Source organism: Caretta caretta, chromosome 7, assembly GCF_965140235.1.
Source record: "Caretta caretta isolate rCarCar2 chromosome 7, rCarCar1.hap1, whole genome shotgun sequence".
In the NCBI taxonomy this organism is placed as follows: domain Eukaryota; kingdom Metazoa; phylum Chordata; order Testudines; family Cheloniidae; genus Caretta; species Caretta caretta.
The window spans coordinates 26,637,495-26,660,674 of record NC_134212.1 but is presented as its reverse complement, the minus strand read 5'-3'; the positions used below and the strand labels follow the sequence as shown (position 1 = coordinate 26,660,674).

The following is a 23,180-nucleotide window of genomic DNA, read 5'->3' as shown; positions in this document are numbered from 1 at the left end:
CCTGGAAGACATCTGCTACCCCCAGGGGTACATATGCCCCTGCTTGAGAACCACTGTCCTAGGGGAATCTCCAAGGAGCCTAGAGCCAGCTCTATGGTCTCCCGCACCAACTCCTTCCCAGCTCCCAGTGTAGGAGCCCTACCTGAGGAGAAAGGGGATCTGGCCAGAGCTACACTGTGCTCCAGCACAGGATGTGTCCTGAACTGACATATTAGACCCTTGAAGCCACAGCCAGCTGGCTATGGCCTCACATATTATCAAGAATCTATTATACTTGGTCAAAGAATTTTAGGTCACTCTTTACATTAAGGTTGCATTTTTAAATGGTTTATAAAAGGTTAATAATTTAACAGATGTTATAAGCATATACAGACATGAGTAATATGTGCTATAAGCACATCCAGTAGAAGGTATTACAGAGGGATATAAGCCACATGAATAAAGCAACATATTGAGCTATTGGACTCTATAGTAATGTATAAGAATTAATTCACCATGTATTAAAACATCCACAAATAATTTATTAACTATTTATATACTATTTATAAATGAAACCTTAATATAAAGATTAACTACGTTTTCCATTTTATCTGGTTGTTCGTTGGGACAACACTAAAATCACAACTATGAATTCACTATGTGCCCATTTCACTAAAAAGGATTTAAGCAGAAGCCACACAGGTTCAAATTCTATCTACTGATATAAAATATTATCATACCTTCCAACTGATAACAAATATCCATATTCCAGCAGTGGGCTAATTCCTCATTGGGAGAGAAAATGAGTAGACACAAGTTACCTCATTATAATCTAATTTATTTACAATATGTATCATTTAGAACACAGATATTAGAAAGCAAAAGCCGAACACAGTAGAAATTCAGTATGCTCACAAATGTAGTCAAAAGCTCAGAGACCTGTAGAAAGCAGCTGTATTGCATCCCTCCAGCCAGATTCTTCGTAACTAAGTTTGCAGGAGTATTTATATTATGCCAAATAAATTAAATTATTTAATATGATGAGGTGCTAAAGTTTTAAGTCCAAGTCCCCTTCAGTCAGATGCCTCAGATGTCAATCAAAATCACCTCTGAGTTAGTGCAAGCGCTCTGGGTCAGTCTAGTCTTTTCTATAAACATAGCCATTTGTATTTCCAAAAGACCTCCATTTCACATTTCAAAGATTTCTTTTACATTTGACATTGGTTTCTATGAGCTCTCTATTCCTCACTTATCTGCTTTTGAACACTTGCCCTTTAATCCAACCTGCTTTGCACCCCTAATCAATGGAATGAGAGACAGTCTAATTCACTGAGGGAGCGGACAGCAGAGAGAGAACACATCTAGTCCAGTGAAAGCATAACAGACATCAACAGGGAGTGGACAGAAAGAAGTGAGAGCAAGGAGTGAGGAAAAGTTATCCAGATAGCCAGTCAGCTAATAGTAAAACCAGGATAAAACTTGGATTTCATTGGAACAGGACAACACTAGGACTGACCCTGATCACCTTACTTATGGGTTAGATTGTGCCATAGTAAGGAGCAGTGTTGAGCTGCCTCTCCCCAGAGAAAGCACTCATAAGCATTCTGCAGCAGAGTCTGTCCCAGAGTTTCAAGCACATAGAGGTTGTGGACCTGCTTCTAAGGCCTTTGTGTGGTTCAGGATATCAGTAAGCCCTGTGCAGTCAGCTAGATCTGCTGGCTGGTGCTTTGTGGTGGGAAGGGGCAAAGCCATGGCCCCACCTCCTTTTCACTTCCAAGGGAGTAGAGAAGGAACAATCCAGCACTCCTCCTGAAAGCAGGAATTGCAACTGCCCAAAGGGAGATGGAAGCTCATTGTACCCTGACCCTTCACATGTGCATTTAGGGCCATGCAGAGTCTAACTCTACACGATGGATACTACTCTGATCAAGATGCCCTATAATGTCAATTCCCAAGTTATAAATAAAGATTTGGTATCACTGGCTTTTACTCACATTACATTATATCTTGCAAAGTGTTGAGCGTCTCCTTCAAGATGCTCGGAACCTTCAACTTTCAGTGATGTCAGAAGGCACCTAGTGGTTCAGAAATCAAGCTACCAACAGTGAGGTAACTTTCAAGGACCAGTGCGAAAGCCGGGTCTGAGAGAGATTAACCTCTTTTTTTGTTTTGTCAGATCTTTTAATGCCTCTTTAACCTGTGGGTCACAGTCCCATGTGAATAAGGCCCTCATGTTAGAGAAAGTTAAAGCACTTTCCATTTAGGAAGAGGTCATTCAGTTTTTCTGAACAATTGTATCAGACTTCCCTCTCTTTTTACCTACAATATGCCACATATACTATTACTGGGTATATTGCTGTTTACAGAAACAAGTATCCAAAAGTTGTAAACACACCCAGGACGGAAACACCACATCTTTTAATTTCCTGATAAAGATAACCACATATGGTGCATTCCTTCTCAAGGTAAGTTTATTCTGTTATACAGGAATTAAACACATTATAGCGGACATTTATTTCTGCCTCATGTAGACTTCTAAAATATACATTTTAAATGAAAAATTAATGTAATGAATATAAAGAATATTAATATGAAAATAATTGTTCTTAATTATTTAACATTTTCATAATTAATTACTGGCAAATGTTTGATAGCAACTGAGTTGCAGAAGAGGGATATATCCGAGGCACAGCTTATTCTTTGAAAATTCAGCCAAGGTATCACTCTGGTACTATTTGATGGGCACATTATAATTATATATAAGAAGATAAAATGAGAGAGATATGAAAGCTCCACATGGTTTTCTCTGAGGGTACCACATCAAAGACTTAGAAAGAGAGTTCTGAAACTATCTTTTAGTGAATGTTTCCACCACAACAGCCTTCTGAATTATCAATGGCAAAAATAAAGCGCTCTCAGGCTATTAAATCAGATTCTGTTTACTGGGATAAATTAATTTATAAAAACTAATTCAGTGTTCTAAATGGTAATTCTGTACTATAGAAATCTAATTTTATCCTTATAAATTACATGGTCCATGGTAAAGCTACATAAACTTCATGATTTCTTTTTTTAAAACTCCAGATAGTATAGTACAGTACAGTGCAGTATACAACACTGCAATTTATAAAATTTCCAAGAACTTGGATGATATATAATCTCCTATATCTGATTCTGACATATCTAGCAGTTGTAGAGCCTACACTAGGTAGCAAATAGTGGTGTTAAATTCTCCATATTGCACACAGACATACTTGGAAACACAATACAGAACACAGCACATGCAGGCCAAATTTCATCTATTAGAAACCATTCAGGGAGCCACTATACCACCAGATCAAGCAAACAAGCACCTGGAGTACTGTAACTTAAACTTTACCTATACACACTGATTCCAGGTATCCCCATGTGGTTCGCAGAATTTTGTAATATTAGATACTTTTGATCAGAGGTTATTTTTAGTCAATTGTCAGAGAAGGCTAAATAATAACTGAATGCAGGTATCAAAATGATGTGTTAGTCTCTGCTACAATATTACTTCGTCTGTACCCATTGTATTACTGAATTGTATCAGCTGATTATCTTGCAGAATCTTTCTCTCTGAATTTTGATGATCCATTAACTGTATAAACTCTTCTGAAACCAAGGTAAAAACCTGTCTTTAAAAATGAGGATCTGTTGGTTCATGAAGGCTCTGCTTTTTCCTTGTGATACTTGTTTTTAAATCTTTGAATGTTTTATATATATATATATATATGTGTAAGAATAATATAATGCTTAACCTATAATTATTTTACAGGGAAAAACACACAAAACAAAAAAATACGTTCACATTCCTTTCATTTTGAGATAAGTCAGGAAATGGAAATGGAATATCCTTCTTTCCTTTACACTAAGGGAAAATGATGTTACACTGAAGAGAAGACCAATAGATTCCACTCAGTATTCCTTCAAATTACTCATACATAAGTCGGGTCACATAGGTATAAATGGGTGCAGAATTTGCTCCAAGGAGTGGAAGTGAAATAAATGTAAGAGAGAAATGTATGGCTATACTATACAGATTTAAAATTCTCAATTCAAATCAAGTTGTCAGCATTTCATATCTATGATTAATACTTAATGTATTTAGCAAATTCTCATTCAGAGTCTTCTTATTCTGCATTGCATGGAAGATCCCCTTCTAGCACATATTGGACCTAATCTTGTGAGGTTATGAATGCCTCCTCTGATGGGAGTTGAGTGATCACTGTGTTGCAGGTTCAGACCCATTATGCATCTTTGAAACAACACATACATTGGAAAAATACTTTTTCTGGCAATTTTAAAGTGTAATTAGTAAACCAGTATACAATTATGAATTAAGAAATCGGCTCACCTGCAAGTGCTGAGAGTTGTCTGTCATATTGTCTTCTCGCCTACGAACTTCTTCCAGCAACTGCGCATTCTTCTTTTTTTCCATTTGTTGATTGTGCTTCAGATTGGCCACTTTCTTGTTTTGATCTTTCGTGTGTCTAAGAATTGTATGCATATGTCCGTTAATTCTGATGGCTACAATCACGTATCTCTTGCTCCAATTTAAACTTGTGAACATGATTTATCACCAGATGTCACGTTTAAAACATAACATTTTATCCTGTTTTTAAAATGATATATCAAAATGGTCTAGATGAAATGAAATTTCCAATGATAAAACAAATATTCTGGCCCACAGATTATTTTCATCTTTGAAACCTTCTCACAAGACATATTCCAAACACTCTTTATGCTAAAATAGATGTATAATCTCATGATATTGCTGTCATACATGACATAGTAGAGAATTTTTTTTGAAGAGTTTGTTGTATGTTTGGCTGAATGTGTTTGTTATGAAGCTGCCTGCTTCAAAAAGAATAGTTTCTGACAACGGACCAGATCCTGCAGTCTTCACACAGGCACTGACTTCTCAGACAGTTTTGCCTGAATAAGGATTACAGGATTGGGCCTTGCAGTAATATTTAATTATTAAGATACAGGGAAATAATAGGTAAAGTATACTGAATGTTCCAGCTGTGCTGTTTGCTGAAGTATGCTGCACATTCATATTTTTACAGTTCATTTATGGATGGCTTTTGGGGGGAAAAGATAAAAACCAGAGGAGCCTTATGTTTTTAAATGACATAATTCTGATTTCTACAAAGGAATTAAGTAAATAAATCATTCCTGGCTAGCATTTCATGAAATTAGAAATATTTTCTCAGAATTAAACATTTTGTTAAGACTGAGCTCAACTTAAGCTAAAAATTATATTATTCAATTGTTTCAAAGTTGACTCATATTTCACTAGGAATCCTATTTATTAAAATATTCAGAATTCTCCTGCTTCTTGTACTTAGAATATTTCCCTAGATAATGGGGTAAAACACTTTTTTGCCATTTATCCTACATCGTCAGCAACTGTCATGTCAAACTCTGAAAAAATTCTTAGAGCTGTGTTTTCTACCTGCTTGGGTTCCTAGATATTATTTTCTTTGACTTTCTTTTGATTCTGAGGAATTTGCTTCTTTTTATCTATATAATAATAAAGTCATGTGCAAATTCCTAATCAGATCTACAGGCTAATCCTTTTTTGCCAAATGAAGGGGATATTTTCCAGTGTCTATAAGGAAATTCCCCAGTTGCTTCTGCAGTGGACACTTTAAGAAAAGGTCTAGTTACAATGTACATTTGCTGCACAGATATTAGGATGCTGCAACAATTGGGCCATGTTTTATAATTTTAATTGTTTTCTACTGACAGTGCCACTTACTTCCCACAATGGGTCCTGCCATTTATTATTTACACTACAAACTTTCCAGTGAATCTTAAGGAAACAGCAGTGTCATTATGCTTTTTTTTAAAAAAAATTAGAAAAGAATGGCATAGAACAAATTTGTAGGTACAGCACCATTATACAACAGATAGTCTATTATTATTAATGGAAAAATCACCAGTAACTATGTAAGAGTAAGAATTTATAAAAGCAGTTAAATTAAAAACCAACACTACTTGAAAATAGCCTAATGTATTTCTACTAGGAAAAGCCTTAAAAAGTTTCAGGGAACAATGCTGTCTGATCAGAGATATAGAACTCTAATTATTGCAAGTACTATAAAATTAAATGAATTTTCCCCAGATCTCAGTCCAGCCACACAGGTTGAAGAAGGGCTTTGCTATTCTGAAAATAAATCTGGTAGACAAGGGAGCTGAAACCTCTATTTTTCCACCAAGCAAAACTAAAAAGGGCCTGATTCTTTGTTGCTCTCAGCACCTTACCTAGTCATTTGCAACAGTGAAAAATGAGTGTAAAAGGCTAACATCATGATTTGACAGCATTTTACTTTTACTTTGCACTGGCATAAGGGACTACACAAGGTGCAGGGCAATGGAAAATCATGCCCAAGGTCACTTTTGTTGGGCAATCTCATATATTCTGGGTCAAGCAGCAGCAACCAGATTACATGACTATCTCTTAAATACTGTTGAAGTCAAGGGCAGGGATGTACAAGAAACTAACAATGACTGAAACAGGACTCAGAGCATGATATTGATTTCCTTCCTTTTTTGACATGTTCCCTTTTTTCCCTTCCAGCACTGGGGAAGACCTCCCGATAAATCCTTGGTAATGCAATGTTCTTTCACACAATGTATTTTTTAGATATATTACCAGTGTGAGACTGTATAAATGCTCTATATTACATCAATTAGAAGTTAAGATGGCAGAGTAAGAAACTGGAACTTTATCCGTTACAGATCTTCAGTTACTCAGGGTTTCTCCCTTTCCATGTAATGATGGATGCCAACATATAATAGTTTGTTCCTTGGTGATTGGTTTTGGTTAGAGTGCAGAGTGGAGAGACTGGTATCCAGTGCCGACAAAAGCCGAAAGGGCCAGCTTCTGAAGATAACAGAGACCTGGGTTTCACTGGTAGACCTTGTGTCTGTGGAAAGAGAGAGCCTGAAGTCTTCACAGACTCCTTTTGTACCTTCCTTCTACCCCTTTGCAGGAGGGAGGGTAAGAGGATTTGAAGTGAGCTGAATTCTAGAATTAGACTGAGAATGGTCTACTCTAAGTTATGGGTCATATGGTGGGAGTCCTATAACCCCTGCACTGAAATCACTTCAGTGCCTGGTACATGAGAGATGTGGGACATACAGCACACCTCCCCAGTGTTAAGTTAATAAAATTACAGCCTGCCACTTAAATCCATCCCTGTATCTGCCTTCATTCACCTACATGTCCTGATCATGCATGAGATGGAGGGAAGATGGGAAGTTAGGTGGCAATATTACAGCATCACATGCTGTTTCTCAGATTATACAATACAACATACAAATGTTTCTAGAATTTTAGACAATGTAGCACCTTCTGTTACTGACTACTACATAGCATATGGCAATAAGAGAACTGATGAACTTCATATAAAAGTAAGTATGCAAAGCTGATATGCAGAGCTCTGCCTCATTCACTGTGTGAAAGAGGCACTTTACAAAGGCTGTAGAAAAATATGTATGAAAGTTATAACGTATTATTTAAGAAAGAGTTTTTGATCATGTGATTATTATTATTTGCATTGCAGTAGTGCCAACATCCCCCAATCAGGGATTAGGGCCCAACTGAACTAGGCACAATACAAACAAATCAAAGACGATCCATGCTCTGGACAGCTTGCTGTATAGGGTTATGATAAGAGGCAACATATAACCAGCCAAATGGGTGGTGGATGTTTAGCAGAAAAGGTCAGTATATTTGCATAGCATTCGTAATCTCAGAGCTCACAGTAAAGATTGCATCCTAATATGCATATACAAAATAGAGCTAAGGTTGCAAGTGGAAACCCCACTGACATTCCTTGACTACTGGGTACTTAAAATGCACAGCTAACCATTTCTTGAGAAAGATTTTGAGAGACTCTGCTAGATTGTGGTTATTTTGTATATTTGTTTATTTTTTAAAGAAAAAAGAAATATAATCTTAAACTATATTGCTAGAAGTCTCTGGAATGCTCTCTCTTGTACACTCCGGTCCCTATTCAACGAAGTGCTTAAGCAGGTATGCAACTTTAAGCACATTAATCCCAATGACATTAATCAGACTAATCACACTCTTTGCTGGATTGAGACCTCATCTGGCGTGTCTACACTGCAGTTAAAATCCATGCCAATTGACTCAGGCTCATAGAGCTCAGCCTAAGGGGGTGTTTAACTGTGGATGGAGCTTGGGACCTGGGACCCTGGACCCTGGAAAGTAGAAGGTTCGCAAAGCTTGGGCTGCAGCCTGAGCCCAAATGTCTATATCACAATTAAACAGCCTTTTAGCCTGGGCCCTGCAAGCCTGAGACAGCTGGCATGAGCCAGCTGCGTGTTTTTAATTGCAGTGAGGACTAGCTTCTGTATAATCCTTTCTCACTAAGAGCCAGATTCTGCCACTCTACTTTCACTCACTGGTGCTACTCATATTAGCAGGACTACTCACAAAGTGAGGTCACCCTCAGTGGGCAAGATTGACACAACCCTTACTCTGCTCTCCAGATAAGGAATAGGGTAAAAGGCCCCCTCCAACCTCCCACTCATAACAGGTGAGACTGTGATTCCAGCTGCAGTGGAGAGAGAGAGAGAGAGAAAGAGAACAAGAGCTATTTGCCTGACACTCCTTGCTATGAGCAAGTGGTGAGAAAGGGGTGGAGGAGAAGGACCCTTCCCCCTCCTCTGCCCTCTCCCCACCTGCCACTAGCCAGCCAGAAAAGTTAGCTGGGACACAATAGGGGAAGAAGCTGCTCTACAAAAAGAGCTAAAATAACTTCTCTCCAGAATAAGGAGCGAGCAGGGGAGGATCGAGACTCTGATTCCCGATTAATTCTCTAGTCTGCTTCTGGGGCACTGGACTGTGCATCACCCTTTAGTGAGGCCAGATCATAAGGTTATAATCTAGCTCACAATTTGGCTGAGCATGCACCCAATTTAATGAGACAAAGACTCATTTCCTGCACCAGTAAGTACATTTCAAATAAAGCTGCAATCCTACAGAAAGATCTGGTGCACAGACCTTAGAATCTTTCAATTTAAAATGCAGATGTGCATGTAGCAAAATATCATACACAGATATGCACATGTAAATTTGCTTACTAACAAGTGGATAATCGGCCTCTTAGAATACAGTATTTTCATCTGTTTCGTGACCATTTTTAACTAACTGAAATTCCCCTAAAGCTAAACACATGGGTTGGTATTTGAACTTTCAGTGATTTAAGTCCTTCTATATAATTATTTCCAACACAATCGCTTTTATCAAAGGGTTTTCATGATAATATCTAGGAAGCAAAATAATAAAAACAAGAGAACTTTTATTTTTAGAGATTAATCGAGAAAGAAAGAACTCTGTGTTTGTGCTGTTAGTTTTCTTTATCTTTTCAGTGGATGGAGAAATGATCTGTGACAAAGACCCTGCTTTCACCAATGCTTGCAGGAGAATAAAGCTTTTTTTTTTTTTTTTTTTTTTTTGCGCTGCACAAACTATTGCTGTTGTTGATGAAACTGTCTGTGGAGATGTATTAATATATTTTACGACCATTCAGTCAGCTTTGCAATGTTTCCAGCCTCCAGCCTCTCTCTCTCTCAGTTGGAAGAGTAACTTATTGCATTAAATAGAAACGGAAGCTATCATGACCTAAATGCTGCTCAATTTAGGCCAGTTATTGGGAAGTTCAATACCCTTCACTTTTATAGGATAGCCAACAAAATTGCTATCCAGGGTATCAGAGAACTTGATACAGATGAAGTAATGGCACAGGAATGTTAGGTTTTCACCAAGGGAGCTTCAGAATGGAAGGTGAGAGCTTAACAGCTTCAAACTTAACAACAGTGATATTTACCAAAATGGGGAACAGAGCTCTGAAATAAAACAAGGCACTCAGTGAACTAAAAGCAACAAGAGTGCTGTGCAATTTCCCTATTCATTTCCTTTTCTGAAACCTTCAGCTCCAATGTGAACACTTTTTTAGCAAACTGGTAGATTCGATGTAGCTTGCTTCAGTACTACAACATGTATGTTTTCTCTATTTGGTTTATTTCTTATCTTAAATGTGTTAAGAATTAACTATGAATTTAGTTCATCTTCCTGTAATTTTCAAAACAGATTTAAGAAATCAAAGATATATGCATACAGAAAACAGTTCAAGACGAAGACAGGATGGTATCCATTAATGAAAAATAAATAAAGATAAAACAGAACTATAAGGATAAAAACAGCAGACAAACAAACAAAAAGTCAAAGATAAAGCCAAAAAACTAAAAAATTTGGAATGACAGATGCACTGTACAGTAGTACTAAACTTGTGCTATATTGTTGGAGTTAGATGATTAACGAAGACACACAGATAAGGTAACCTGACTCGAGGCCCATTAACTACCTGTGTCTTTTATACTCAACTTCTAAGACCAGAAAATAGAATTTGCAAGAAAAGCGTATGCTTGCCAACATTCCATGTTGTTGTATATATTAAAAAGCACAACCCTCTTCGCAGCAATTTATTTTCTCAGCTCAGTTAAGCAACACAATCAAAAAGTTTCCCGCTTAAATCACCCTTTGATTAATTCAATCACGTTTTGAGTTACACAAACCAGTAACTGGAGTATGATAAACTGAAATCCCCCAGGCTGAGACAAATAATCAGGAGCTGAGATTTTGGGGCACTGGAGAGCTCAAGGCTTTTGTTTGTATCATCATTAGAGACGTAGAGTACATTTTTTGAGGGGGGGAATCTTATCTCATACCCAGATGAGGAACACTCCTCTTGGACAGCATAAACCCAGCTCCATAGGTGCTGGAACTAGGGGTGCTGGCTTGAAGTGGTTTCCATCAGGGTTTACAGTTTGGTTCAATGGCTGTCAGCACCCCCATATACAAATTATTCGAGCACCCCTGACTAGCTCCCAGATGCATTATTATAGACATTCTCTCCTTTAGACATGTCCTTGCAATTTGACAGGAGTAAAGGTTCCGAACAGAGAAACACTTTCTTCCCAGCTGCAAGAGGCCACCAATATCGTGCCACAGCTGCCTCCTGCCGAAGATGCAGAATCATATTTAAGTCAATTCAATTTGATTTGGGACTGAAGAGCAAGAAATACACCAGACGATGGTGAGAACCACCACCACTGGGTCATCAGGTCCACTACAATAGATTTAGTAATTTAGTTTAAACACGGTCTTTTATCACACTGTTACATGTAAGGAAAGGTTGATGCTATGAAATACACAACAGTATGTGTCAACAAATAATCAGTAACAGTTAGGCAACGTAGAGCTAAGAAATAGCAGAGATATTTCCATCCAGGTTGTACTGCCAGATTATTGGAGGTGGGGGGTGAGAGGAAATACACAAAGTTTTTATCAGTTTGAAGCTGATTCTTAGATATAAACAACAAAATGGGTTTAAACCCACAGTTCTGTATTATTTATTAAGATACTCTCAGCATCTGGATGAAGTCACTTCTATTTTTATAATCGTATGCCAGTCCATATGTTAGAAGTACTGTGCAAATCCAAATGAAAACAACTCAATTACATGGGTTCATGTAGGGAAGATCTTAAGTATATAACCATTTCTGCATGGAAAAAGGGCGCGCACACTGTGAAATGTCTCTTTCTGGCCTAACAGTCTGATGTGGTGTTCAACTGAATGTAAGCAGTGTATTATTCAATTTAGTATGATTGGATGTTATGGTGCACCCTTCCAATGAAAAATGGTTTTCAAACATAGTGCAGAGTAAATGATAAACTAATTTACATTTGGCCCCTATAAATGGGTTTGTCTTTTCTGACTGAACTACATGCTTCTTGTCATCACCTTCCCCCTCCATTACTCCCTATGCCAGCTTCTTTCCTGTAGTGTGCAACACAGAATGGCAAATGATAACAAGCTCTAATCCTGTTTCAAAGAGGCCTAGATTTAAGCACATTAACAAACTATTAATGAGTGTCAGGAGGCAGCAGATGGAGCATGGCAGGCTCGTGTGGGGTAGATTCACACTTCAGCTTGCCATAAACTAAATGTTTGCACAGACAAACCCTCAGTCCCCATTTATGGAGGAGGTCAGCACATCTGCCCTGTGTGGATGTGGTGCCATATCTGAGGTGCGTGGATGTGATTCAAAGTGGAAGTGAAAAGCCATTTGGTTCTTTGGTTGGGTCCTTGTTGTGGACGTTAGTGTCCTTCCACCTTGCTCACCGCTGACCTTTGGCAGGAGCTCAAGTCTTTGAGCTCTTGCATTGCAAGCCAAAAGGGTCTTTTGGATTGGAAATCTCAGTATATTATTTAGTATATTATTTCATGTACTGGAAGATCCTCATTCCCTCGAATACAATGGCACTCCCAAAGGATTCTCATGTCACAACAAATTTGGGATGGATAGATGTGTGCCACAGTTGTGGTGTGGTGTTGATTTTACTGTGCCCGTAATGATCTGCATGAGTGTATTACATTGAGGATTAACAAGTGATGTATGTGTTCAGATGGGGGAGCAGTATTCTATAGTGGAGCAGTCAGGGGCCAGCGAAGAGGTCTCTAGAAGTTTTGCATGCCAGTATTCCTGCCAATTTCTGGATGAGATTTATACGCATCTTTATTCTGTCATGGATAATTTTCAGGTGCTGGTGGCATGTGAAGCTTCAGTCTAATGTCACACACCAAGACTCACCCCACAAAAGTCCCTGTGCAGTTCCTCTCTAGCCTTTCAATCTTTTAGATGAAATGCTAACACATTAGTCTTCATGGGGTGTGGTTTTAACTGCCAATGCATGAAATATTCTTCCATGGTTTTAAGGGCCCTGGTTAGAATTTGTTCTGTTGTGGGTAAATCCATTGCCTGTGTAGTCAGAGGAATATTATTAGCATAGACAAATTTCCATGATGATGTTTGGGGAAGGTCACTGATGTATATAACGAACAGGACTGGTGCTAGAACTGATCCCTGTTGTGGGCCATCGCTGAGAGTGCATGGCCTGCTGACCTGGTCACCAAGGAGAATGCAAAACCTACACTTGGTCAAAACTTTGTGGAATAATTTTATCGATGCATTTCATAGGATAATTTTGCTGGCTTTTGCTTGCCATCCCTCCATACAGTTCTGTAGACACCATATAAGTCTATGAAAGTTGCCCCCGTCTTGAGTTTTTCCTGGAATCCTGCTTCAGTGTGTGATGTTAAATCTAATACTTGATCACTATAGCAGCAGCCTAAACAGACATGGCTTGTTCATTCAATAACATTAATTCTACAAGAAGCATATAATCCTTGCTGGTAATAGTCTCTCTGTGAATTTGTATGATATGCAGAGGAGTGATACAGGCCAGTACGATAAAGGGTTACTGGTTGGCTTCCCAGGCTTAGCAATAGTCAGTGAATCCAGTCAGTCACTGTAGTTTCTAACAATGCAGTAGTATTATAGAAAGCTTAAGAAACTAAGGAACTAACTTTGTGGGAGAAAGTTAGTAGAGATTAATTGTAAGAACTATTTCAACCATCAGTAGCGGGTAAGTGGTACCCAGATAGTACACTATATGCATATTCCTTAAACTCCAACTGATCTTAGTGTCAAAGTCACTTGAAGTTTAGCATATCACTTATATACAGGCCACTGTATATAAATTAGGAAAACTGAGACAAAGTGGTCATAAGTTTCTTATTCAAACACATTTCAATTCATTGTAATCAAGAAAAGTTTGCTTATAATCCGTTGCGGTGTGTAATAATTCTGGTTTCAGAGTAGCAGCCGTGTTAGTCTGTATTCGCAAAAAGAAAAGGAGTACTTGTGGCACCTTAGAGACTAACCAATTTATTTCAGCATAAGCTACAGCTCACTTCATCGGATACATAAAGTGGAAAATACAGTGAGGAGATTTATATACACACATACCAGGAAAAAATGGGTGTTTATCACTCTCCTTACAATGTGTATGATAAACACCCATTTTTTCCTGGTCTGTGTGTATATAAATCTCCTCACCGTATTTTCCACTTTATGCATCCGATGAAGTGAGCTGTAGCTCACGAAAGCTTATGCTCAAATAAATTGGTTAGTCTCTAAGGTGCCACAAGTACTCCTTTTCTTTTTTAATAATTCTGAGTTTCTCACTGATTGCTAACTTTTAGGTAAAGACATTACAACAAAACCAATTTAATTTCCATAGGGTTTCACTTAAAAAAAACCCAAAAGCCAGAACCCCCCCCCCACACACACACACAAAAAAAACCCTTTGCCTTTCTTTTACATTTAGAATTGGCACCAAAACATCCCTTAGAATTATAGCTCTTGCACACTACACTGGTACACCTGTCAGTAGCAGAAGAGGGAAGGGTTCTTTACATCAGGGTCCTGGTCAATTAGAATAAACTGCAAAAAAGGTTTAGACATTACAGAAACTTTCTATTTCAGCTAATGCATACCACAGTTAAGTTTACAGGACATGATTTCTTAAATGCAATAGATTGCTGTATTTTCCACATCAAACTTTACAATTTTCCTGGAGCACCATACACAAGAACCCCCCATCTGTAGTTTCATATTTCATTATATTATACTTCCTATAATTCTTTCAAACCATTTCACCACTGAAATTTATGTAAATTGTGGAGACATAATTTGTAGCTATCTTGGAGAATGCAGCACATTATGTAGATGCCCCTCAAAAAAAAAAAGAAAAGAAAAAAGAAAAGAAAAGAAAAGAAAAAGAAAAGAACAACCTTATCTAAGTATTTTCCCCCATGAATACATACATAAACTGGAATATTTGTATCTTTCCATTTTTCACATTTTGTAAAATTTGTAGTCTACTATGAAATGAGTAACACAGATGATCTGTTATGTAGGTGGCAGGAGAAAGTAATCAATTAAGCACAAGAAATAGAAAAATTCTCTGGAAAGAGTTCAAATAAAATACTATTGTTTAAAATAAATGTTTGAAAAGTCTGAAATGTATTCTTTATGGGTATGGGAAGTTGAGTGGATCTTATTGTCACCCAATCTTTCATGTTACATGTTAAACTGCAGAGAAGAAAGGACAAAGGCATGTGGGACTTTACAGGTGAGGACAATGTGACCTCATAGGTTTAATGCAACCAATTCTGTTATCTAGTAGAGAAATGTGTTGCATCCAAATAACAACCATACCACAAAGAATATGAGCTAAAGGTATAAAATAAACTGTTGAGCATCATTTCCGTGTAGGAGGACTTCAAACAAGCATAAAGGAGGAAAGATGAATAAATTGACACATTTGTCCAAGTATTAGTTATTAATTTCTAAGACTGTGGGGCTTTTTAATACTAAACTTTTTTCAGTTATATCCCCTCATTGGTATTTTAGGGCTAGATTGAACCTTTGCTCTGAACCCTTAAAATAGGGCAGAATATAGATATGCTGCCCCGGGAGAAACTCCCAGTATCCTCAGAGTCTCAAATTTTCCTCTCTGTTGCCTCTTGCTCATGGAAGGAAAGGGAGAAAGGGAATAATTTTCTGCAACTTTTTACAAGGCATACCATGTTCCCTACCCACACTCCAGCTCCTCTCTGCTGGCCAGTGCACAGGGGCAGGAAATGGAGCCTTGGCTCTGCCTACTTTCCTCTTTACTCCTTCCATTCACCTGCTCAAGAAGGGTATATACCAGGCAGACAGCTCCTACTCTCCCCACCCCCCATCCTTTGGCCTAAAATCTGGGGGAGCCCTAGTGCGGGCTGTAAGAGGGGTACTTATTCCTGATTACTTCCCTGTGCAACCACATTAGGGATAGTCACAATTTGGACCTTAAACAGAAAACTTTAGTAGGGAATGGCACTGATATACTACCATGATAGAGACCACATTAGAACCTAGATCAATAAAAATAATACAGAAACACCATAGTACTTTATGTTAAAATGGGTATTATTTTTAACTGTGTTAAACTTTGTTCTTGTTCTTCTGAAAGAACGTTACAAAAGCTGATCTCTTATCCAAGCAGCAGGGCATTTTGCTCCTTTAGTCCAGAATTTTAAAATTCCATTCAGCAGATAGATATAGATAGGTCTCTTTCAGACTTCATCTTACAATAGTGCATAGCTATAGTTCACCCTCAAATGACTCGCCTTCTGATATTTACAGAAAATCAACCCACTGCTAAGTTACCAATTTTAATTAGAGGCCTGGGTGCCTTGGCCAAAAACTAAGCAATGTCAGCCAAAACTAGGCAATGTCAGCCAAAAATAAAAAACGTTTCATGCTCATAATAGCCTTTATCGGATATCGCAAAGTAAAAATTGTTTTGTTGTTGCTGTTTTTTAAAAAATTCCAAAAATGCAAACATGCAAAAATACTGCTACAAGAGGAAGAGCAGGGTTTGTAATATTCCCCTAAGGAATACTTCATTTCAACAACTTTGATCACATTAAATATCATTACAGTGGGACTACCAGTCAGAGCCAATTAAAAAACTTCACCATTGTACCAGAAACTCTTACCTTTCACTGCCAATTTCATAGCAAAAACATGCAATACTACATGTCTGGAATAATATACAATAGGAAATAGGATTAAAAATGCTCTGTTTTATGTTTCTAGCACAGGAACAAAATATAAAAATACAAAATGAAACAGTCTTACCAAAAACATGATAGACCATGTTTTTAGTACAAAATAAATCAAATTTTAATTGTACAAGTGTAACAATTTAGTCTAAACTACTAAGCATTTTTAAATTATTCATGCCCCCAAACTAGATGTGATGAAAAATCCTAAAACTCTACACGTTAATTTAGAAAGAAATCAAACAGATAGGATAACATGCAGTGGAAGATGTACTTTAGTAAGACTCTTGCTGAGCTTCCTACTTGAAAATATTTTTCTGAAGAAATATTCCTTGAAAAATAGAGTATGATGTTTTTTTAAAAAATCTGTCAGAAACGAATATCTTCTTCCTTTATCAACTCTACACCTTAACAAATGACTCTGATGTATGGATATTGCATTGTACCCTGACAATTTATTATATCTACTGGGTTCAAGTAATCAGCCTCATAGAAGATGCTGTAAAGTTTTAAGACTAATCCTGCAAAAGCTATATATGTCAATAACTTTATGCATATGAATAATCTCATGGAGCTCAAATACTTCTGTGGGATTCCACATGGACATATCTGCCTGTACAGATCTGACCTTATACCTTAAAAATAAAAAACATATACAGAAAACAGGAAATGTCTTCCTTTAATTTAGGTGTTTTTTTTTTTTTAAATCCATTTTGATTTTCTAATTGAATCAAACTTAACAACAATAATGTATGTTATTTTAAAAAATATTTTAACTAGTTAAACAAAAATACATTTGCTCCATAAAATTCTTAGGATGTAGGGTCCAGTCCTGCTCCCACTGAAGCCAATGGGCAAATGAGAAAACTCCCATTGACTTCAAGAGGAACAAAATGAGGTCCATATTTTGGAATATTACTGGAACATGAAGATCTGTTACTATGAATATACAAACCTGAAGAACAAAGATGTTGTTTTGTAGCCATCACAAATCTATATATCTAGATTGTTCAGCAATCTAACTGCTGTTTCGTCCAGGGTAGCAAAGGACTGCAGTCGGCCCTCCGAGAGTTGCATGTGCACTCCACCACCATGTTCGATTGTCTGCATTGCTGCCCCACAGTTACACTGCCAGGAATGAGCTAAGGAAAATTTCTGCATTGTGGCAGTCACTCTTGCCATTCCAATTAGCAGCCTGTTCAGCGTAATCTGGGCTGTGCATCCCAGGTTGCAAACAGGTGGATGAAGGTTAGGGCTTCTGAAATTTGTCAGCATGCTTGTCTCTCTCCCCAGAGTTGCTGCCACTCTACAAGCACAGAGCTGTCGACCCTGATATGCCACTGTTCATCTGAGATTGGCACTGAGCTGGCAGCTCTGGACATGAGTTCATGAACAGCTGCCATAAAAGAATGTCACCAAATCAGTCATGGCAAGTCAGCAGGGACTGGAGGTGTATGTGTTTTCCTCCGGATGCAGGCAGATCTTACAGGAAGTGTGCACTGCTTATTTGTAAATGTTGGAGTCACTGTCAGCCTTGCATACTTAGCTGGTTGTTTTCTTCTGTCATAGCCCTCCTTGTAGTTTTAAGGGTAATGGCTACAGCAACCACTAATGACATAGGTGACTATGTTCAGCTCTGAATCAATTAGATGTGTATGCCATCTGCTGCCTCATTTTGTGCTGGAATGAATACCAGCACCAGCACTGAGGTTCATTAAACAGTTACCTCTGCTCCCCAAAAGGTTCCCACTAGCATGGGAGGTGATCTTTTTATTTCAGTACTCTAGATGGGACTGGTACATTAGACTGCAGTCTAATTTGATTCCCAATTAAGTGACAACTGGCTGGAAAAGGAGTGGAGGATCCTCAACACAGATTGTAAGCAATTGTTCACATGTAATGTTGTGGCCACCATCTCAGACTCAATTTAAGTGTCCACTGACGAAGGAAAGTGTGACACTTGAGTGTTTTGTAGATTGTTACTCACATCAGTGCAACAGATGTCATACATACATATGCATCAGCATTAGTTGTTGGTACTTTGTAAGTATATATGTTGAAAAGGAGAGGAGCTAGAATGAATCCTTGTTGGAGTCTGTTACAGAGACGCCTAAGCTGGCTGAATTTGTCTCCAGTCTGCAAGATGAACCTCCAATTTGTTATCATTTCAACAATGAAACAACTTTCTAGCCCTTTTTGAAGGGATCTTCAATATCTTGGGTGCTAGGTGAATTACTTGATCTTCAGTACACTGTCCTTGTCTAAAGCCAGCCTGAACTAAGGGCGGTTGTAACCTCATTGATGCACATGAGCATCAGTTTCTCCATAAGCATTCATGTGATACAAATGAGAGAGATGGGTCAGTATCTCATGGGATCTCCCAGGAGTTTTCCTGATTTTGGAATGGCTACAACCTTTGCCCTGCACCAGATTTTTGGGATGCAATTGTCCTGGTAAGGGTCCAGGGTGTAGCCAGTTTGACCTAATGGTCACAGCTGGACTAGGGTCCCCACATCAGGAACAGTAGTTGGTGAGCAGGGGTCAGAGGAGTCGCTAAAGTCAGGTTCAATAAGCAAGAGTCAGAGCCAAAGTCAGGCCAAGGTTGGAGCCTGGAGATCAGAGATAGTACCAGGCTAAAGTCAGGAGGCAAGAGTTAGGGTTAGGGTCAGGCTGGGATCAGAGAACAGGAGACAAGGTGAGGTCTGGGGGTCACAGCAGGCCAGAAGTCTGTGTTGTTGCCCAGATAACTATGTGGGGCACCCTCCAGGGTTAAATAGGATGGTTGGCCAATCAGAGGGCCACAGGGTACTATCACTCTGGGTCCCTTGGACAGTACTTCCTGTGGCGCCTATTCTCTATAGTGCTCCTTGGCTGTGGCTCTGCATGGGCTCCTGGTAGCACTGTGGGGACATCAGCCATGCCAGATTCTGCAGACCGAGGTTCTAGTCCCCACATCCTCAAAGAAACATCGTGTGAGTAACGGCAGCAGCCTAGTAAGTAGGAACTCTATATGGATATAATCCAGGCCTAGAGCCTTTCCTCTTTTCGTAAGCTTTATGCCTTGGTGAGGTGTTGAGAGGGTTACTGAATGAATTCATGGCTCAAACATGAAGGGAAATTGTTTATTTGCTTAAAATCCATAGATGGATTGGTCTAGGGAAATAGGTATCATCATGATAAGAAAACCCACACCCACTTTAGACTGAAATCTTTGAAATAACAAAGAAAACACAGTTGAAATAAGCAGCATTATTTTCTTCAAGAAAACCCTAGTGCTCAAATTAATAAATTAATCAAGGATACCTAGATTATAAATTATTAGGATTTACAATAAAACACGTTATTAAAGATCTGACACATATTTTAATAGGTAAAAATATCTAGCTGTGCTGTCATTTGAATTTTATATACTTTCAGGATTAAAAACAAAAACTATGCATCTGCAATCCAGAAAAAGGATTATGTTCTTCAACCTGAAGAATGCCTAATGTCCAAAACATCCTTGAGTACTTTAATCTGTTCCTTATGCCTAAACCCTTCTTGCTTTGCTTTTCATTGTCTAACCCATTTGACATGATGACCAAAAATGAGAAAGAATATTTTAAATGCAAAAACAAGATGAATCATTAGAACCATGGAGAATTAATTACCTTGACACAGCCAACATTTCCAATACAGTTGGACTTGAAAAAAAACTTGGTATCCTCAGGGAAGTTCTGGTCTGGATAAGACTTCTGTTTAAAATGTTAGATAGATCTCTAATTTTAAACAGACAAATAACATTACTTATGGGAATGACAGTTCAAACATTTCAATCAACTTTGTACTTCTATTTGGCAAACGTTTCTATTAGTAAAATTAAAAATACCAGCTCAAACGCTGTAAGGGCCACATCCAACCCTCATTAAGTAAAGACTCCCACTGACTTGAATTGATCTGGATCAGGCCCTTACACAAGTCCCAAAATAAGATGGGCAAGAGCAAGATAATGCTGTAAAAACAATGAGAAAAATCAGACTGTCCAGGAATACTTTCCTAAATATGGTACCTGCCTTACCCACTGTGTATGTTTGTTATAATGGGTCACATTTTAGCTCATGTCAAGATAATAATATTTGTGGAGTGTAAGAAGTGCTATTGTGCCCGGCCCTTGTGCATGATAGGGGAAGGAGAGAACAAGGGCTCCTTGTGTTCTCCTCCCCCATCTTCACATCCATACTATACCCAGGCATAATCTGGCACAAAGTGATGATCATAAGCACACAGTGTACAATTTTAGATAACAGAGCTCTTACTATTTTATCTCAGGAATGTTTTGTTGTACAAACTGCACCTGGGCTGTATCCAACTGCAAATCCAGCTCAAAACTGGCACCCCCAGCAGTAATTTTCATGGGAGGTCCTCACATGGCAAATATGTTAGAAGGAAGCAGAGTGCAATTACCAGCTTCTGATTATTAACTTATAGCAAATATAAGAGCAATCGAAGAGGCAGCAGCTAAGCGCAAAAACAAAAGGAAACGAGTGCTTTTCACTGGAGCAAAATCAGGAGGTTGAAAAACCAAAAGGCAATGATGGAGATAGCATCAGTCCTGGAACAGCTATGATTCAATTCCCGAAGCTAAACAGGAATTGTCCCCCAAACACACAGCATTCTACACACTTTAGAGAGATTTTCAGGAAAGGTGAACAAATTCACCATTGCCAACATCTTTGGTGGGTACCTATCAGTACAGATCAACAATTCACACAAACCATGTGCCAGTTCACCATTGTCACAATCTAATCCACCCTAAAAACATGCAAAGCCTAGGATGGAGCCTAAGAAAGCCCAAAAGCAAAATTTAGGAGGTTTATAATCTCTACATCCTTACACCCCACAGAGGATTTTTTGAGTTGTGGTTTCTGTCTTTAGTTTGGTTATCAGATCTAGTTTTATATGACGTATGCTATGAATATGTGTTACTCTTTTAAAAGCAACAAGACCAAACCCTATAATTAGCTCTCTGCATAGCCTCTTTTATTCCATTTTATAGCACTATAAAATGTGTCCATGCCCTGAGCATTTGAATAGCCAAATTATTGCTTTTAAGAGGAAGTGACTCATGTAGAAGCACCAGTAACTAAAATATGTAAACAGATTTTTATTAACTGTCAGTTTCTATTTCAAAGGTATCTCACAATTTTAAAAAATTACCTTTTTCCATTCATTTTGAATTGAGGAATCTTTAATTTAATGTAAATGATTAATGTAATGTAGATGGCAAATGTAAATAAGCAGCACAGATAGATAGATACAATAACATAAAAAATGTGAAGGTAATGGAAGCTCCACCCTATAAGTATATCAAATTGACCATCTGTTGTTGAATGGAGCCTTCTTGCATGAAGCATCCTTCCTTGCAAAAGGCTCTCTTGATTGAATAGGATTAAATCCTGAGGGTCCTTACTTGGTTTTTGGTAGGCAAATTTCCAGTGAAATCAATGGGAGTTTTCTATGATGAAAAAATGAGTAAAAACTGAGTAAACACTGGAGCAGAATTTGGTTCACTGCAACTTTGAGTTCAACATGTTTTAATTTCTGTGATCCCAAAGACCATGCTTAGCCTAAGTTCAACACTTTAGATGCAGTGAGGCACAAAGGAGAAAAAAGAACAGGAGTATTTGTGGCACCTTAGAGACTAAGGAGAAAAAAGTTTAGCAAAACAGTGCTTACTCTTTCACACTGTAAAATCTGTGCCTCCTAATCCAATTCTTGATGGTGCTCAAGGGTTTTCATTTACTTTGACTGTGGTTGCTGATCAGAAAAAAATGTAGAAGTTTGATGCTCCCTTCAGAAGTCAGCTAAAGGTAAGCAAGGAGTAGTACAGGGCTTTCTGTGAAGAGGGGTCATGTGGGAAGGATGCCCTCTTGTTAACCATAGCCCAACCCAATATCTTTCTATAGCAGAGATCTTTCTTTATTCATCTCTAAGAGCCTTAGAGGAAGGTATCACAGGGATCCATTTCTGCCTCCTTTTTAGAGACCAAGGAGAGGGAGAAGAAATTTTGGTGGGAGGCAATTCTTTTTTCCCCCCTTCTCCTAGAGACTCAAATTCTGTCTGCTGTCTAAGTTAAGTGAGCATTACTCCTAGTTACTCTCTGCTGCTTTAAGAAGGTGTCTACAGAATGAGGCCAAGTAAATGAACAGCATAAAAAGTGGCTGAAAATACCTGGTTCAACAAATATGGCTAAAATTTTAGTTATCTATACATGATCTGATTCACCCATCACTAGCTCTCAAAGACACAGTAGAACGCAAGTATGTTACAGTACTCAATGTTGCCAACTCTCAAGATTAATGTATCTCATTATTTGGTGTTCTACTTAAATGTCCAGCTCCTCCAGTCTAGTGATTACATGAGAACCTCAACTTTCAATTAAAACACAAATTTGTCATGATTGCAAACAAGAGCTTGAAAATGTAACCCAAGTGTATCCTATAGGCGCAAAGAAAAAGAACCCTAAATTTACTATTTTTAAAATTTCACCATTTTAAAATCTCATGAATATTTGAAGCCTGATTTATGAATGTGTGGGGTTACTGAGTGCTTCAGTGAGGCCCTATCACTTTGTCACAACAA

At 38.2% G+C, this 23,180-nt stretch overlaps 1 protein-coding gene across 19 annotated transcripts in view; it reads right to left on the bottom strand.

Annotated features, from left to right (window-relative positions):
• ERC2 (ELKS/RAB6-interacting/CAST family member 2) overlaps nt 1-23,180 on the bottom strand; it is an 840,901-nt gene that overhangs the window by 394,423 nt on the left and 423,298 nt on the right. For all 19 annotated transcript variants that reach the window (XR_012669214.1, XR_012669216.1, XR_012669218.1 and 16 more), the window contains one exon: nt 4,358-4,493. Coding sequence is in view for 1 of the 19 variants with exons in the window: in XM_075130329.1 (XP_074986430.1) it covers nt 4,358-4,493 (136 nt within the window). In the remaining 18 variants the exon portion in view is untranslated. The remainder of the gene's footprint in view (nt 1-4,357; nt 4,494-23,180) is intronic.